This window comes from Hyposmocoma kahamanoa, unplaced genomic scaffold (assembly GCF_003589595.1).
Source record: "Hyposmocoma kahamanoa isolate Upper Pololo Valley unplaced genomic scaffold, ASM358959v1 245, whole genome shotgun sequence".
Lineage (NCBI taxonomy): Eukaryota > Metazoa > Arthropoda > Insecta > Lepidoptera > Cosmopterigidae > Hyposmocoma > Hyposmocoma kahamanoa.
The window spans coordinates 1,357,005-1,376,306 of record NW_020653762.1 but is presented as its reverse complement, the minus strand read 5'-3'; the positions used below and the strand labels follow the sequence as shown (position 1 = coordinate 1,376,306).

At 35.8% G+C, this 19,302-nt stretch overlaps 1 protein-coding gene across 2 annotated transcripts in view; it reads left to right on the top strand.

Moving 5' to 3' along the window:
• Nucleotides 1–19,302, top strand: part of LOC113228851 (neurexin-1a-like) — an 84,853-nt gene that overhangs the window by 36,629 nt on the left and 28,922 nt on the right. For both annotated transcript variants that reach the window (XM_026462267.1, XM_026462266.1), the window contains exon 4: nt 1,134–1,160. In XM_026462267.1, the coding sequence (XP_026318052.1) occupies nt 1,134–1,160 (27 nt within the window). The remainder of the gene's footprint in view (nt 1–1,133; nt 1,161–19,302) is intronic.

Genomic DNA, 19,302 nt, shown 5'->3' with positions numbered 1-19,302 from the left:
GTGTTCTACCCACGCAGTAGGCATTGTTTATACGCTATTTATATTTATTAATTAATTTTCAATATAAGTTTACACCGGAAGCGAAAATAGGTACTATGCCTTGGATTTTTAAAATTCCATTGAGGAACAGAACAACACATGTTTAAGAATTCGTCTGAACGGTCATGGAATATGTCGGTACGTGACTGTTTTGTGAGCAATTGGTTGAGCAAAGAAGTCGAACTTTAGACGCATATGCGCCACTGCAGGTGCGCGAGCGAAGCGCCGCGAACAAGAGACGCACGCGCATCTGCAGTAGACCACAAATATCGCTCCGTGACAAATAAGCCCGTACGAGACACCACTGTCAAGTTGTCTACCCTACCATTGAAAACAGCATGATAGTGCATTATGAGCATTAGTTTACGCCTCAGTAATAAGCTGCCCAATTCATTCATTTCGTACACAAACATAGAAGGGAAGAGATACGTGTAAACGTTGTACATCTTTTTGTAGGCAAATCTTGCAAAATTTTTCTGCACCTTTTCTATCATGTTGCCATATATTATGTGATTTAGCGAAGGTCCCACACTACCGCTCCGAATTCCAATACGCTGCGAATGTATGCGTTGTAGAGCATCAATGCTATATTGGAATCGGTGAAACGATAACCTATTCCCATAATATATCCCAGTGTTGGATTTGCTTTTTGCAAATTGCTGTAATATGATCTTTGAAAGTAAACCGTGAATTCAAAGTCAAACCGAGATCCCTGATCACCTCCACTCTATCAATCGCACTATCGCCGCCTATGCTATAAGTACGAGCGTAAATTGATATTCTCGCAATAGTAACGACTTTGCAGTTGGATAAATCGAAAGGAAATCGGTTTGTCCGTCCCCACCCCTCTACTGCAGTGACGTCGTTTTGCAACTTAATGCTATCCTCAGGTCTTTGAGCTTAACATCATCTGCAAACAGTAGGCATTTTCAATACTGAACTACTGTAGGCAAGACATTATCATGATCAGAAATTGTGTAGGAACCAAGGTACTCCCCTGGCTAACTCTAAGAACCAAATGTCACTAAGACTCCATAACCAGTTTGCTCTTTGTTATAAATACAAACTTTATAATGTATTTTTCTGTGTTACAGATAACGCCAATGACCAGTTTTTGCCGGGTAAGTAATTACATTCGCTAATTCAGTTACATTATAAATAAGCAATGGAGATGACTTGAAAATATTTGGTTTTTACTTTGTAGGTAAAATAATAATAGTGGAATGTGCTTTGAGTAACAGAGAGAAAGCGAACTTCCTTTGCTCTACGGTGTTAAATAAACAACTAGCTGTAACAAAATACCGTCTTTTGTACCACATCCTAAGTAATAGGCTAATCGATCTAATGTAGTAGGCTAATCGATCGAGCTAACGTACAGTTCTAAATAAAGAAACGTTCTTAGGTATGTTCTACGTTATACTAAACGTCATCATTGTTTTCGCGTTTCTTTTGTAGGGAATATTTATTATTTAAAAATATTAAGTCAATGCCATCTCGCGGTGCGTGACGCAAATGTATTTAAAGTGGTTGTTCACTATGTGAATTACTTACAATAGCTTTTAGAGCGGATTTCAAGTTTGCTGGTTCAATACTTACGAGCTCTATACTACAAATTAAGTTTGATTGTTGTTTTTATTGTAAAGTCGATCTTATTAATCAATTAATCAAAATCTATGCTGTGTAGTCAAGATGAGTCGACGATGGAGGAGTGAATGCGATTATTGGCTTTATTACACAGAGTAGAAAAAATCAATGGGACATGAATGGGAACTACCTTAAAATGCAACTGAAGACGTCCATTAAATTTTATTAGTGTTATGTATTAGATCTCATGGACGTCTTCAAGCGTAAGATCCACTGTTTATTGGAGAGACTTTATCCTTATCATTGATTATACCGGTTAGTACAATAAAATAATGAGTGTTTTTATCTTTTTAATTGATTCGATTCCTGGCACAGATACCTAAGCTTTAAAAAAATCTATGAATGCAGTTATACCATGTTAAGAAAAATAAAAGAATGTTTCCTTCAAGTAAAGCTCCCTATTTTAATAAACATTTAACGGACATGAAGGGGAACTCCCTTCATGTCCCATTGATTTTTTCATTAAGTATTGATTTTCAAGCATTATATTGTCTCTGCCGTCCACTTTTCCACCGCAGTTAGGTCTATTGCGCGTATAAAGGCCGTTAACAATGGTCTCTTCGCACAATGGCGCTGCAAATAGAAAATTATAATGAGCCCCTGTTATTTACTGCTGCCCTGATACTCACTAGGTCGTATAGGAGCTCTATTATTCTTGTTTATTCATATTATTTTGTCGTATAATTTAGGTTCAGCGTCAAAATACGAAATTTTTATTTCAGGATAATTGTGTTATCATCGTTAACGAGAATAATGTCATATATTTACATAGATCTACACACCTATACATTCCATTGTGAGGCGTGACGTAGGCACTTTCAACCCTATTTAAATCACTAGTTAGAGATAAAAATAAGAAAATAACAAAAACCCATTAGCAAGTCTAATATATCAAGTTTAATATTAGTATCATATTACGTCCCATTACGAGTGTGTGCAAAAAACAGCATACTGGAACGGAACTCATTCTGCAAATACTAAGTGTTTTTTTAAATATATGGAAGCCAACATCTTACAAAACAAGTGAAGAAAATCATTTATAAATTAACCATCCATTATTGCCGAGTAACGAGCTTTCCGTTCTCCCAATAGCAATATCGCGGGACAGCTGGGGTTGTCGTGTAAATATTTATACGGTGTTAATTGTTGTTCTCGATCGATTCTCACGTAAATTGTTGAATGATTGAAATTATTTGGAAGCAATCTGTGTGTCAAAATGCTGGATTGGAAAGAATGGTCATATCAAATTTTTGCTTCCAAAAATAGTTAAATGATAAGTCGTGTAGCGGACGTGTGGCGGAAAGCCGCCACAAATCTTATTTATTTATAAATTTGTTCATTTTGCCTCTTTTATTACACATTCGAAAATTAATTGCACTTGTTTTTGGCGCCTTTATGTGATAATTTTTAGTAGTCTATTATTGTTCCTCTGCTGTTATTTTCATACATAACTTCACTATGTAACGAATGAAATAAACTCTGTAAGGTAATTATGTCTTGTGCGCTGGATATAAATTTTTACAGTCCTCGACGGGTTGAATTTTGAAGTATGTTGTCGTAGGCACCTGTCGTACAGGTATATTATTGATTTGTGATTTATTTAATGTATCTATTTCAATATATTCAGCCACAATTGTAAATATGTCACCACAGTAAAACGCACGAAACGAATAATTGTTTATCGGTTATTATAAATTCTTTAAATTTCGGTTATTATAATAGTCATTATAATAATGAGTTGGAAAATTTACACACTTATTAGGTTTTACATCGATATGTATTAATACAGTGAACGTTGTGTAAATTATGGAACCATACATAATATATTTTGATATAATTATTTACAATGCTATTTGTACTTGCGTTTTACAATAATGAAAGACGTCTCTTTACCTTACCTTATTACATATTTCTGCAACAGAAATTCCTTTTCTATCCGGAGCTATTTTGCGGCGAAATAGCAATGCATACTTCACGAGACAGCTTCCACTAAGTCAGGCTTTATTTGTTCCGAAGGCCCTTCTATAACGGAGTTTTATTTTTAACTGGCCTTCTATTCCACCGGTTAGACTCGGAGCAGAGAGATTGTTTTGTGAAGTTTTTTAGGTTGCTTACTAAATTCTGCTGCGGATCTTTTATAAGAAGAAGGTGGAGAGGAAAAAATATAATAAAAGTTGTCATGTACAGTCAGTACAAGCATTTCCGTAAATAAATAATATAAATAATGCACACACTCATAGCCCCACACTAGAGAAACCCTGTATCGCGGGTGTCATGGACACGCACATAGACAATCACAAATTACAATGCAGGCCAATCCATATTTCTCCCGACACAGGAATCGAACCCGGGACCTCTGCGTGGCAGACCTGGATAGTAATTGTTCGGCCAAGCAGCTTACTTTATTAACTGAAATACAAAACAAAATAATCTATATTTTTATTGCTATCAACTTATACTGTCTACTTCTACACACAGGCCTTGCTTAAGATTAAACATTCACTCACCTACTGAGCAATATCTTGGCCAACATATAACCAGCTTTACAATGCAATTTTTCACGCCATTTTCATCTTTGCCAAATTAAAGAAAATGTGACTGGTAGTTAATATGGACTGACAAAAAATATACACTTATAATTGCAATTTAAGATAACGAACTTTGCTATAGAACTCGGACTAATTTAAGGTTTAACTAATTACTTTATTTTTCCTTTTCCATCTAGAAATAAAATACGTTTGGGTTCCCATAGTACCTCTGCAGCAATCTTCAACGAGCGGTAATAAATTAGAACAGAGCGATAACGTCCCGACAACTGATATCCTCATCTGCATACTAATCCGGAGTTTGCGATCACCCTAATGCGGATTATGTGTGACACTTTTAGGTAATACGAAGGCCATCAGACCTTAAGAGGCTGGATCTAACATCAATAGATATATCGCCGAATTTAACGAAAAATAAAAAAAAGTTATTTCAAAGGAAAACAATTTACTATTGAAATAGACACATTGATTACACACTACTGCTCATGCGAAAGTCAGATTTCCGTCAGAGAATTTTGTGACAAACTCTAGTTGGGGTTGCTTTTTGTTAGTGGATATTTTTAAAATATCATACTAAGAAGCACCCTAAATTAGCATAACCTTCTATTCTACCATATATTTCTGTCATGCAATTTATTATGCGTGAGATGTATTTTTGTTTAAAATTTTTTTTCCACTATACTTTTAAACTTCGTAAATGGCAAATGTTGAATGTCATTGTACTCTTATTACAGAAGCAGATAGGTGCATTGTCGCAAAACGTATTTGTGACTTCGCGAAGACGACTGTCAACCGCAGCCAGTATATGTTTGTTTATGTTCCTCGTGTTCGTTTTTATGTTTATCACTATTATTCAGAGTAAAAATGTTAATTTCTTTTTAACTTATATGTTAAAGTCTTGGGCGCAGTGTAACTAATTGCCATAACAACGCATTTCTGCGAAAAAATTCTGTTAATGTCGGCGACATTTCTCCAAAATAAAATGCCGTATATCAGACTGTGGATCTAGCTAGTATAGATCATTACCGCGGTTACGAATTACGAAGTCTGAAAGGCTTTATACTTTTTCATCGCGTAGACTGCAAAGCTGATTTCTTTCGACAAGTTATTTTATTCGTGGATCCGATTTCAATTTATCGTCTATTAAGCTGTAACATAAGAATACAACTGTATGTGCTAGCTTTTTTAACCGACTTCAAGAAAGAAGGAGGTTCTCAATCCGACAGTATGTCTTCGTATGTATGTTAGGCGATTACTCCGACATTTATGAACCGATTTCGATGAGTCTTCTCTTGTTGGAAAGGGAACTCCCTCCATCAGTTCTGATCCCATTCAAATTTGAAAAAAATATTCCACCTCTAAGGATTTGTAACTTAGGGGATGAATCCGGTTTTTTCTATAATACCAAAAGACGGGACGAACAAGTCGTGCACCTGGTGGGAAGCGACATGCCTGTCCATAACAGTTGCAGTGCGACTCAGAGCTTTTAATCACAAGGATCTTTGGGGTACTGCCACTGTGCCCGTCACCCTGAGACGTAATGAGAGGTTAATTGGATTTCATCCACTTTCCGTTAATCGATTTCAATAAAACTTGGTTAAAAAATGAATTAAAAAATTTTTAAGGTCACTTTTTGATATGATCTTTAATTATTTTATGTTTAACAAGATGTTTAATAGTCACATTTGTTTAAGGGACAATATGCTTCTATATAACAATCAGTACAGAGTACTAAAAAAACCGACCTCAAAAGTCATTCATCCCCAAGCCACTCTTAGTGGTGGACTATTTTACTGAAATTTAAATGGCCACCACCACTTCTGAGGTACCCTCTTTCCAACAAAAACGAATCATCAAAATCGGTTTCGTTTCGGCCGGAGTTATCGCGTAACATACATGCAAAAAAATGACATACAGTCGAATTGATAACCTCCTTCTTTTTTGTAGTCGGTTAAAAAGGATTCCTATTGGCATTATGAGCAGAGATCGTTAGCGATTACCTCACCTATAAAAACTTAGCTTATAAATACGAAGAAGAACATGATGATTGCAGTCAGTCTAACATTGGGTTATGTAAATTTTGTGGAATTGGTTTTTTCTCATCAAGAAGTACATTATAGATCGCTCGTTCTACGCCTTCCACTGGGCAAGGCAAGTCATTAATATAGACTGAAAACAGAAACGAACCTAGAATTGAACATCGAATGACGTCCATGCTAACTGCACACTGTGACCTCGTGCAGCTGACATTGAGCAATACAATCAACTATAGAACTAATTACTTTGACGTAAAGACCTTTATAACATGCAGTATTTTTTAATTATATTGATTTCAAAGTTTTATTTATACGAAAGCCAACATGATACACAAGTTCTTTAAATTTAAAAGTATATGTACATCAAACTTACTGGAAAACAGATTCGTAAATGTATGAAAATGAAATTGTTTACAAATATTTAAAACAATCCTTGTTTTAAAATAAGACTAAATTTACAAGGCGGATCGGTTTAAATTTGAATATATATTTTTTAATGGTTGCTACAGCGACATCAAAAATGTCTAGATTCATATAAGTCAGAACTATACGTACAATGTTCATAATTCTAGTTATAGGAGTAAATAATAAAAGAATTTTTTCGTTTCAGATTATATTTTTAGTTTGCAAAAGTTGTGGAGGACCGATTGCGTGATTTATAATTTTGTGTAGTAAGAAGCACAGTTTTAACATAATTCTGCGTTTGGACCTTAGAGAATGGAAAAAAATAAACATTTGGACAAAGAGAGGTCCTCACATCTGTCAGTGTATCAGATGTCAGTATATCAGACGTGACGTAAAATCTTCTTTGTACACGTTCAATCCTGTTATTAATTTGTGTTGTAGTGCCTTCTGTACTCACTTTTATATAGAGTTACTGTTCTGAAGGTAAGAACAAATATATGTATGTATATAGTGAATAATTGGACAAAACTCTCACCATCGGTGTATAAAAAAATGTATTGGAGTGTATTTGGTAGAAAGGTTCCATATTATTAAGCTGTATTCTCAGACAAGGAAATGAATAAAGTAAGCTTATTTGGGTTTTTAAACTTTTTAGCAGAACTTATTATGAGACCAGACATTCTCAAGGCTTGAGCTGTAATTCTGTCGATGTGTTGGAGGAAGTTTAATTTGGAGTCAACCATGGTTCCCAAATCCCTTATGCTATCAACCCTGATAAGTAATTCAGGAGGTTCTACGTATAGTATTCTTAGTTTTCTCGTAACACCGCAAGCTGGTGACACTCATTGTAATTTATTATTATTTTATTTTTACTGCACCACCGGACCAATCTACTAAGGTCGTTCTGCAGCAACCTAGTGTCCTCAATTGTGGCCCGATAATATTTAAGGTCATTCGGACACAAATAAACACTACGTTGACATGAAATGGAATACTAGAAAAGGAAATTCAAACATTAATATTATGTAAAACGTGTGTATGTATATGATTCAGCTGCAGCCGAATATGCAATGAATGAAGCATAATGTCCTTGATAATCATTAAAAAAACATTTCTTAGAAGAAATTTATTCTTTTTCTTAGTGTAATGGTGTTCCCAGGTCTTTAAAGTTCGATTGTCTTGAAAAAATTTCATAACGTTTCGAGTTTTCAAGCTCATGCAATTTTGAAACTTTAAAGTATAACGGGAAACTAACTGTGACGACGTTATTAGGTGAAGGTTGTGGATTGATAATGATGATGATGAATTACGTGCATATGATTTATTGAGTTTGATTAGTTCTCTAAAATAGGATCGAACTTCTTTTGAATGGATCGTGTTTGCAGGACGGTCCTTTCAAGAAATTATTACGTCTATTATAAAAAAGTAATACACAATTATTTTACGTAATTCTCGTTTGCCTTTTCTACTAATCAAAGGGAACTGTATTGTAATAACCAGAAATCGGAATAAACAGAGAATATTTGCCTAAACTTCAAGAAATACCTCCCTCTCATATCTCGGAATGATTAAAGATAAAGAGTAAAATATCAAAACAAAATACTTATTGTAACCCACCATTGCAATTTAGTACCCAGCGCCACCAATAGATGGCATTACTTGTATTCTGAAACACGCAGGCGAGGTGTTTAACTATACGAGTCTACGACGCGACGGCGAGGTGTTTCGAATGTGATATCGGAATTGGACGTTTATAGTGTGACGCCACAGCATCCACATTTGTGGGACAGCTGGTTGAGAAGAAAACAATAGAAAAGGTTTATTCACACGATTTACAACACATCAATAAACACTTGTAAAGAAGGGTGGCGACATCCTGTGTATTTTGTGACCCAGTGTTTTTGACGACGTTCATTAAGCAGACCTATCAATTACTTGTGCTTCATTATCAAAAACATTCAGAAAGCTAATTGGGTACAGCCTGAAGCTGGGGTTATGAAGTTGATATAGATTATATTTTTTGTTTATATTCCATTTGAATCCCCCTTATTGCTTAAATTTTCTTATTGTTTTTTTGCATGTTGTGCATTTAGAATTAAATATATTTTTAAATCTTCATTATTTCCTAGATTTATGTATTTACCACTGGCTGTCCTTAAATAAATAAATAACATTGTCCTGTATTTCGCTTCAGGTGTTTGTTCGTAGTACCAGAAAACAACAAATGTTCAGTTTGTTACCCAATCCCGAATTTTCCCAAATTTGCCAAACTCTGGCACATTTAATATAGCTTATCATGTTCTGCAGCAATGGAAATGAATAAAAATTAAATCTGCCCAAATGGCAGAAATTTGCCACACTGTTTTCAATATCAATGTGACATTGACATTGGCAAGAGGTCTCTTGTCAAAACGTTCCTTTGCAACTTTCATTATCTCTCATTTAAATATTGTCTAAATATTTTTGTCACATTGTGTTATATTTTTTGCTTTATGTCATTATTGTTTAATTGATTATTTCATTAGATATTTTATAGCCTTAATGTTTTATGTGTGTACTATAAAATAACCAATACTTCAGGTAAGTAAACATTCAATCACATTAATATGAAACGTACAATTAACAAGAACGTTACCTAATCTATGGTCGAGCTGAATCAATTGCGTTGTGTTCTTGCATCCATTCTAAACAACAATGTTTAAAATTATTATATTCCCGACTTCTAAAATATACAAAAATATGTTGGTAACTAGGCATAAACTAAAACGCAAAATTATACTAGCAAAGTCCATGAACGGCTCTTTGTCGTTATTGGGGCAGCTTTCGCTATCCTTCTTTAGAAAAATAAATGAAATTAAAGTTTAGGTTAAAAATAGGTAGGTAATAAAATAACATTAAAACGAAATATAAGAGTAAAAAATAAATAATTAATTCGAACAACATTGTGTTGCTGCCATAAAAAGGCCGCGACTCAGGGTAATGCCTCTTCCGTCGCATGCTCATACATTCCGAGACGCCCGGATCCCAAACAACGAAGAAGTGGTCAATAAATAAGTAATGAAATATTTAGCACTTTTGCTATTAACAAGGTGTCAAGGTGACAAGGTGTCAGTACAAAGGGTAAGCAGGCAAGTATGTAGCCCTCTCTAACCTGTTGTACAAATATGTAGGATGCTTGAATTTAACAATCGATCGCGTGTATCAAACCCGCAATCCGAAAACCCTAGCTGCACGGCGAAATGGAACTGCTTCCACTTCTTGAGACGTTTAGCTATCGAACAACTATTGGCATATTCACCTCATTCACGTCACCTTTTAATATCCTATCAATGTAAGTTGCGGCAATAAACCTTACTTGAACAGCGATTTCCTTCTTCAACACACCCGACTGTTCTACATTATATTTATAGATTTTTTTTCATTTCAATAAAACTTGGCAAATAGATGTAATTTTACGAACTTCTGAGGTCCGCTTTTAGTACCTCTTTACTGAAATTATTACTTACAATTACAAAACTTTTCTTCTAAATACACTTATCATAGAGTAAAGCTTGTTATAAATAATGAATATATTGAACATTATCCACTGTATCGTTGAAGTATAAACTATACTCTTTCTGTTCCGATATCTAGTAATAACAGGAGAAGTTTTAATTAGTGATCCTAATAAATAGTTCGGGACGGTTTGAATCGTGGCCTTAACCCAAGCGCTTTTCCTCGATCAACGAACGTAAACTATTTATATTCACTTTCTTGTGTAATGGATGTTACGTCATTTGTGAGTTGTAGGGGCAATTTAAATAAGCGTACAATTCAAAAACACAGGTATTTAACACTTGGAACGTAGAATCTTTTTTTTACGATATTAAGTGAATATGGGACTGACAAGTCATGACAAGCTCAATCATACTGTTGTAGTGTCACAGGACAATAAATACAGTAGAATTGGTTAATTAACGTTCGACGCATGCCAACTATAGGTCTTGATAGACATATCTGAGCTCAGTACGCCATTTTCGCTTTGTATGGTATGGTTGTGTCATTCCATTGTGCAAATTCAAAAATAAATCAAACAAAAAGTTTTGGAGTGCAAAAACTACAGCCTCACCAAAAATATTACTTATGGTGGTACACATCATCGGAAAGTTAATTTTCTGTTTATCGAAATAATTTTATTGTTCGAAACGAAAGTAAAGCTTACCCCTGCAATATGGTCGCGTCTTGTTTGGAGAAGTAAATTAATAAACTCCAATTCGTTGTCGTTGAGCAATGAACCGCTAGATGGCAGTACATTGATTGAAACTTCAATATAATATCAAAACGTCCTGTCTTGTAATAATAGGTATTGATGGTAATGAACCTTCGTATCGTAGAAAAGCGAACAGGGTGAACTTTAAATTACATTAACAATCCAGAATTTGTTATTTCTTTTTAAATTTGAAACTACGACCAATCATTATCAAGATTTTGTAGTGCTTCAAATTAAGAATGTGTGAGTTTTGGCGACAGCGGATCTCATTCACTGCCATTACATCGGTCTTCTGCGACACAAGTTAACAAGTCCCATTTCACCAGCATCCTTACCCTTCAAAACCGGACCGCAGTAATGCTCACATTACTGTTTGGCGACACAAAAGGGTATAGTGGCATTATTTCACTGTACAATCTCAGCTACGAGTCGCGCTGTTGTTGCTATATATAATATAATTTTTATATATAATTTTTAGATAAAAGTGTGCAATTATATTTGGACAGAGTAAACATGCACTGGGCTTTCATTCTCTGAATTTTGGACCTTGAATGTTGTCATAAATAGTGTAGTAATATTAAATTCAATTTTTAGAGAGTATACAGAGAGCTGTTGTCCCTAGATACGTAATTTAATTTAACTCTGTGCCAGCTAATCCGAGATCACATACTCGATCACGTTCCCAATCGCGGAGTGGAATTGATAGCCTCCGCTTTATTTGAATTCAGTTAGAGATAGGAAGGAGGAAGGGAAAGAGATGTGTCAGGGGTGTAACGGCAGTGGTTTATGGTTTCTGCCTACTCCACTGGGATATAGACGTAAGGTATGTATTTATAAATAAATTTACAAGCAGTAGAGCTCCTTGTAAAAGAGTTCGTCCAAAAAACTACTGCCTGTACTTCTGCCGTTCAGCAGTAATCTCAGCATTACTACTTTTCGGTTTTGAAGGGTGTTAGTGAAACAACGCAGTAAAGGGGACTGGTCAACTTTGTCTCAGGGTGACAGGTGCTATGGCAGAACCCCTCGGGTATTTGCCATTTAAAGCTCCGAGTGTCACTGCAACTGGTGAGCATGTCGCTTATTAACTGCCCGCCATTTGATAATCATAAAAAAAGGCCTTCATTTATCTACATTGACCTAATAATTTAGCCTTAAACGACATCGTTTGTTGTCATGTGTATTATGTAAATAAAAAGGTAAAAGACTCAGCGTAAGCTGTTTAACACACCTTTCGGTAAAACTCGCTACATTTTAATTCGGGAGTTGTATGGCGTGCTTCGCCGCTGCAATAAAACTATCACTAAACAGCAATTATGTATAACTTAAACTTGAAACTGTAATCATATTGTCACGATGGTGCCCCTGTTACTTACCATATTCTAATTTTAAGTTTAGATAGTTTTATGGAGATAGACAAAAATATTCTTATTAGCTCATGGAATTGATGATTGCGTAGATTTGGACAATGTATTTTAATCAATTCTATTTTCTTTCTTCGTTAATCATCATTATGTGTCAGCGGGTTCCGTAGCCTTTTATTGATCGTTATGCTTTTTTTGTGACGTCAAGCATTTGTCACCGTACCTACAAAGGTTGCCTGTGAAGTTGGTTCTGAAACATAAGGGACTTATTCTGAACATCTAACTCTAAACTAATAATTGTTTTTTTATGGTTTCAAATGATATCTCGATAAAATATTTTGTCACTTAGCTGCGTTGTAGTTAGCGGACGGCTGACGTATTATTTATCACACACAGAACTGCGAGGAATCAACGGTGCGGTGATCTTATTACCAAATTTAAAGTCATGTAATAAACGTTAGTAATGAAATACGGAAGAAGTTTCTAGCATTTTCTGTCTTCTTGTCGTATCTATGGCGTAGACTTGCGTAAGGGTCGCGCCAGTAGGCCTTACGGAGAGGCTCTTGTCGTAAACTCCATTCTCCTTGTGGCCAGATGTAGTGAATAGAAAACAGAAATATCAGAGTATATAAAATGACAAACTGAGTCCAGCACTATTGTTGCCAATGATAATAACAACAAAAATGAATGATAGAGACATGCAAGTGAATTAATAACAAATTAGCAATTCATGAAGCGACACAAGAAATAGAGATTGGGTCAATTAAGTCTCGCCCTGCCTTGGGACAGTTGGCTTTAAAATACTAAACAATGAGCAATAAAGTACCATAAGAGATGACAAAATGCTTTTAAAGTAACTATTATGAAATGTATGTATTGTAAACAAAATACCGAAATTTCTTTGACTATATTTTAAAAAATGGCTAATTAATTCCGCCTTCCCCTTCCCAAGGTCGGGGGACTAAACGTAGGCCGCGATTCCATCCGTATATTGTGGGTTTAATTCAATCCAAACGTAGTAAGTAATGCTCACATTACTGCTTGGAGGCAGAAATAGGTAATACTGCAGTACTTCCCTGGACGAACTTTTGCACAAGGAGCTCTACTGCTACGAAATTACGCCAAAACAAATATACAAACCCTTTCAAACTTCGTAACCGTCATATTGATTTATACTTTGATTACATACGGGATTTCGCTGTGAGGAAATGTCGCCAACGTCAATAGGATCTTCATTCTGCACAAGCTTGCTGTTAGGGCAACGTAAAAACTGAAAACTTATTTATAATGTCACTGACGGATTATTTACAAAATAACCTTCTTACAGTGGCATCACAGTGCATTTATGAAAATGTAATTTATGTTAAGAAAAATGGTATCTTTTTCATGAATAGTTGTGACAGATAGGGTGACAGACATAATATTATTAACGAATAATAAAAATACACTGTCCCTTACGGACAAGTGCCCGTCCTCACAAAGTAGCACATTTATTTAAGAGTCAATGTACACGCTTCTCTAATAAGACTTCTGTTGATATTCAATATTTGAGCTTTTACGAGGCCAAAAACATTCGTGAAACATAACCTTTAAACAAAAGTTTATTTATTGTACGTCTTCTGCGTATTTGGATGGCAAAAATTCACGGAAATAACCTGTTTAGCTCTTTCAAGTTATTTTATTTTAATATAAATATTGTAAATGATAATTGTGAACAAAATATCTGTTTGCAAATTGCAACTCCTTCAGTTTGTTATTTATTTTATTCCAGGAAATCTGCCTACGAATTAGTAGTTATTTCAAGCGAAACTGGCTTACCTATGAAACAAAGGTATTTTGAGTATTTGACTGATTTGTGAAAAACATTTCTGTTTAATTTGAAACATGTAACTGCGCATTGGCTAGTTTCCCATACGAAACGCCTGACCGTGTCGGCCGACCGATGAGGCAAGCTGTCTATCGTCAAATTTCCTTGGCATAGTAAAAAACTGTTTACAAACCAATTGTCTCTACATTACTTCTGAGGTGACAACAGCATAAGTTTTCATTTTACAAGTAAATCTGAGAACAAACTATCGAAAACAGAGAAAAAATTTTTAGGTGCCATTTTCGCAAAAATATAATCATGTTAGTTGACACGTTATTGTATTTTTTGTATAAAAAAATAAGTGCGCATTTAACCTTCATCGCACCTGATGAGAAGTGACGATGAGTTCGTGGATGTGGCATGCACACCTAAATAACGACTATTCACTCTCGCTTTGAAAAGGTCCAAGTTATAGCCTTCGGGGAACAAGTCTGCAGGCAGGGAATTCCACTCCCTAGTCGCTCGCCATACAAATGTGGAAGCAAAACGCTTCGTGCGAATCCGGGGAATATCCACAACATAGCGGTGGAACCCCAGCCCACGTCTAGTTTCCCGATGGGGAGAAAGGGGAATGCGAAATCAAATTATGCAATTCCATCGCACACTCTCCGTGATGTATACCTGTACTGTACTGTAGAATACCGATAAGCTGGCAACTCTACGGCGGTGTTCAAGGCTCTGCAGCTTCGCCTCTACTGACTCTGAGTCACCTATAAGCCTCTTAACACGCTTGTCTATTGAATCAAAGGTAGCCAGTTGGTATTTAGCGGAGCCATCTCATAAGTGGCAGCAGTACTCCATACACGACCGGACTTGTGCTTGGTACAGCTGAAGCAACTGTCCAGGTGTGAGGTAACGCCTCACCTTGGAAAGGATACCAAGCTTCTTGGCTGCATTTTTAGCCATGGATTCAATGTATCTGCCGTCGTTCAGATTCCAAGTAGGTGAAGATGGTCGGCTTTCGATATGGACATATCACGAAAAGTCGGAGTCAGGTGAAAGGGACTCCGTTTAGTGGAGAAAAGACACGTCTGCGTTTTGGTAGCATTAAATTTGACAAGATTGGCTGATGATAGGGGTGATCCCCAATCGGAGACTGCCTTAAGTGTCAAATTCAATCGACTAACCATGGACTCTTGACAAGACTGTATTACTTCTCCACTGACGCTTGCATTGGTCAAGTACCTGTCCACAACTGTGGTGTCATCAGCATACGCAAAGGTACCTAGAACCAACATTTCGTTTATATGCAGGAGAAACAGGGTTGCGGACAGTACAGAACCCTGAGGAACTCCGACATCTATCGCCCGATGTTCGGAAGAGTAGCCTTCTAAGACCACTCGAATCGAACGTTCACTCAAGAAATCCGAAATCCAATGGCAAAGGTCAGTGGGACGCCTATAAGAGGGAAGCTTGCTTAAAAGGCTTGCGTGTCAGACCCTGTCAAAGGCCTTAGAAATGTCTAAAGACATTGCAATTGCCATGCCCTTCGACATAGTTTCGCTCCATAAGTGAGAGGCGTACACAAGAAGATCCCCAGTAGATCGTCCTCTTCGAAATCCATACTGGCGATCACTGAGGAGGTCGTTGTCTTCAAGGTACGACAGGAGACGGTTGTTAAGTACACGTTCCATAGTCTTGCAGAGTATGGAAGTGACTGAGATAGGTCTATAGTTGACAGGGTCAGCTCTGCTTCCTTTTTTAGGCACTGGTTGCACATTTTCAAGCTTCCACGACCTGGGAACAACACCAGTCTCAAGTGAAGAGCTTATCAACATCCACTGTACGTATATACAAAGTTTTCCTCCTAGACAACTACAGCTCTCAATATTTGTCAGATACTACTCATGTCTAAATCTAAAAGTAAACAAATGAACGAAAAACAACAGGCAATAAATAAAAATATCCAAAATGTAAATTTTGTTGACCGAAATCTCGCAGGCTTAATGAAAAATAAAGAAATAGGAAAAGACATAATATTGTCAACATTGGAGGAAAGAAATAATATAAGGAAACATAACAAGAGAAAATATTTCCTCGAAACGCCTACGCGGCCTAAAAAGCGGTGAGACGTAATGAAATGAATTGAAATGTCAGTTACATAAGTTCTCTACAGTTACGGTATTTCACTTGATAAGGAATGGCTGATATTGAAAAGGTGACTTGTTGATAATGTCGAATCACTGTTTCAAGTGATACGTTTGCTTATCGAATGCATAGACTATTATACTTACAAAGATGGAACAAATACGAAGAAAAAATTCTTCGATCTGCCAGGACTAGAACCAACGTCTGTTGCCTCGATGTGGCTACCGTCTTACCAGCTGAGCTACAAATCGAGTCAGCAGATTTAACAAATTTCTCTATGTTGTACCTGTTGCGGATTTTTGTATTGGATTTAAACAGCTTTTTTACCATGAATTCGTACTTTTGGTGATGATTGGTATGTGAAAATATACATCACTCGTACTGCCTACACGGCGTGTGCTTTCAAGTTCTCCTTCTTTCACTCTGACCTACAGCGAGGAGAGTAGCAGACGGCTTTTACTAGGCTTCGGATCTAAACTAACAAATATTCGTTCGTGATAACGTAATCATTTAAATTTGTAAATTGAGTAAAATAAAGTTACATTGATTATTGTTACTTTTTTAAATGTCTTTACTTCTGATGCTTAATATTTCGTTATTATTTTACACGCAGATCGCGCAACACAAAGACTAAATTCCTTCGATCTGACTGGACTCGGGAAGTCGAGTAATAATAACAAAGTAATGGAATATTTTCTCGAAACATATGAATATGACGGTAATAAAATATCGTGATATTCAATAAGTAAATAATATTATTATGACAACAAGAAAAGGAATTTGTCGTAAAAATAATGACTAACTTGATGTTGATCAATACGAGTAATAATAATATAGTGGCTGTTCTGGACAGTCGTCTTCGCAAACACGCAAATTCCATTAACGTGCAATGTATAGACAGGTGCGCTTCTACAAACATTATATCTGTTGATATTTAACAATTTGCCATTTACAAGGTTTACTACTATTGTGGAACAAAAACTTTATTCAAAATTTTATTAAAACAGCTTCTGCGTACTTGGATGACAAAAATATTTTTTTAAATAGTTTTTTCTATTTATGCTATTGTAAATGATAAATGTGGACAATTGTCCGTTTATAAAGAACAAACCTCGAGTTACTCATTCATTATTTTTAGGGGGAATCTGCTTTACGAATTAGTACTAAGAAGTGTTTTATCAATTTTACGATTTCATCCTACGAAAAAAAGATACACGCACCAAAATATCTTGGGATCAAGGTATTTTAAAAAAATATTTGATGGCCCCATTAAAGTTAAATAAAAATACCTGTACAAATTTATTAAATTATTCCAAAAAACCGTTGTGTGTTAAAAAAAATTAAACACCTGATTTTTAGTAATTGACAAAAACGTGCTTGATCCCTAGACACTTTTAATGTGTATAGTTTTGAATTTGGATCGTTGGGAACCATTCAGTACATTTATGTACTCGATGTTGGGAACACACTTGTAGAGTTAGATAATATACTCTCAGAAACAAGCAAAAAGTACTGGCAAAATTAGTCTTTTTTTATGATCGTGATTTGTGAGCCTGTGGATAAGAGACACGCCTGTCCATAGCAGTTGCAGTGCCACTCAGAGTTTTAAACCATAAAGATTCAGAGGGTGCATTGTCTCTGCGCCGATCACCCTGAGACATAAGTTGAAAGGTCTCATGTGCATGTAATTTCACCAGCATCCTTACCCTTCAAAACGGGAACGCAGTAATGTTCACATTACTGCTTGGCGGCAAAAATAGCTAAGGTGGCAGTACTTCCCTGGACGATGTCTTTCACAAAGAGCTCTACTGCAACTAAATTTGTTTATTCTAGTCACACTTATCAATATAGTATAACAGATTTCAAATTAGAGAAGTCGTACTATTTTCGTTTCTATATGAAATAATAATGTGATAAAACGTCAAAAGTGCTTGTATCACATGAAAGTCGTAAAAAAAATACAAACTACATAAAAGTAATTACGTATAGTTATGTGAAACTTTATAATTCTCTTTAAGCTTAAATAATCTCAGTATAGAGTACTAAAAAAACTGACCTAAAAAGTACGTGGAATTACGCCTATTTGCTAAGTTTTATTGTAATATCAGTCAATGGAAATATCCCCTAGTTCGTCACTATACAGGACTTGACACTGGAGATAATAAAAATCAGTTCTCACTACTCAAAGTATATTGACAGAAAAACGCCTTGAATTGGAGAAATAGCAAATCAACCATTAAAGTAATTGCTCCTAAATTTAAGTTAGGCGCTATTTATAAAAATGAATCTTCATGCGTGAACAGCCACCCTTCGAGGTGGATAATTTTCTTCAAAATGAAATGGGTCCACTATGGAAGTACCCCCTTTCCAACAAAAAAAGAATCATGAAAATCGGTTCACAAATACCGAAGTTACATACATACAAAAAAAAAGAAAAAAAAAGATTATACAGTCGAATTGGGAACCTCCTCCTTTTTTGAAGTCGGTTAAAATAAGTTGGTTAATTTCATTTTCCCCTGAAAAGTAAGTAGTTTTGCAGATGTGGCCTTATTGCATCAAGCGAGGGTGCGAAATATGAAGCCATTTCGGTGTTAACGTACAAGTGTTTGTTCTTATTGAGCCAAGGGTAAGCGTGTTTTACGAGTAATAAGTCGACAAGTTTCATTATGGGCCGCGGTATGGACCGATATGAAAAATGTTTCGCCTGCAAGACCCGCCCCTTCGCTTTCGTCCACGAGACACTTGGAAATTAGCTCAGTTTCAAACTTGGGCTTGTTTGTTTTGGAACACAAATTACATTGTCGACTTTAAATACCTAAAAAGGAACGAACGAAATACTGCGGTCTTGAGAGTTCTTCAACTTGTAAATAGTGTACCGATATTTTTGTGTTAACAGATGTGCTATTTCAAATGATGGTACTGGAGAATTTTGTAGTAGATGTAGTGATTACTTATTAGTATTGTCTATAAAATGATGGTGTAAAAGAAACCGTTAATCAATGTGCTCTGTAAAGTCTAAACGCACTGTTGCAGCAGTGACGTCATATTGGACAAATACCTGATTAAG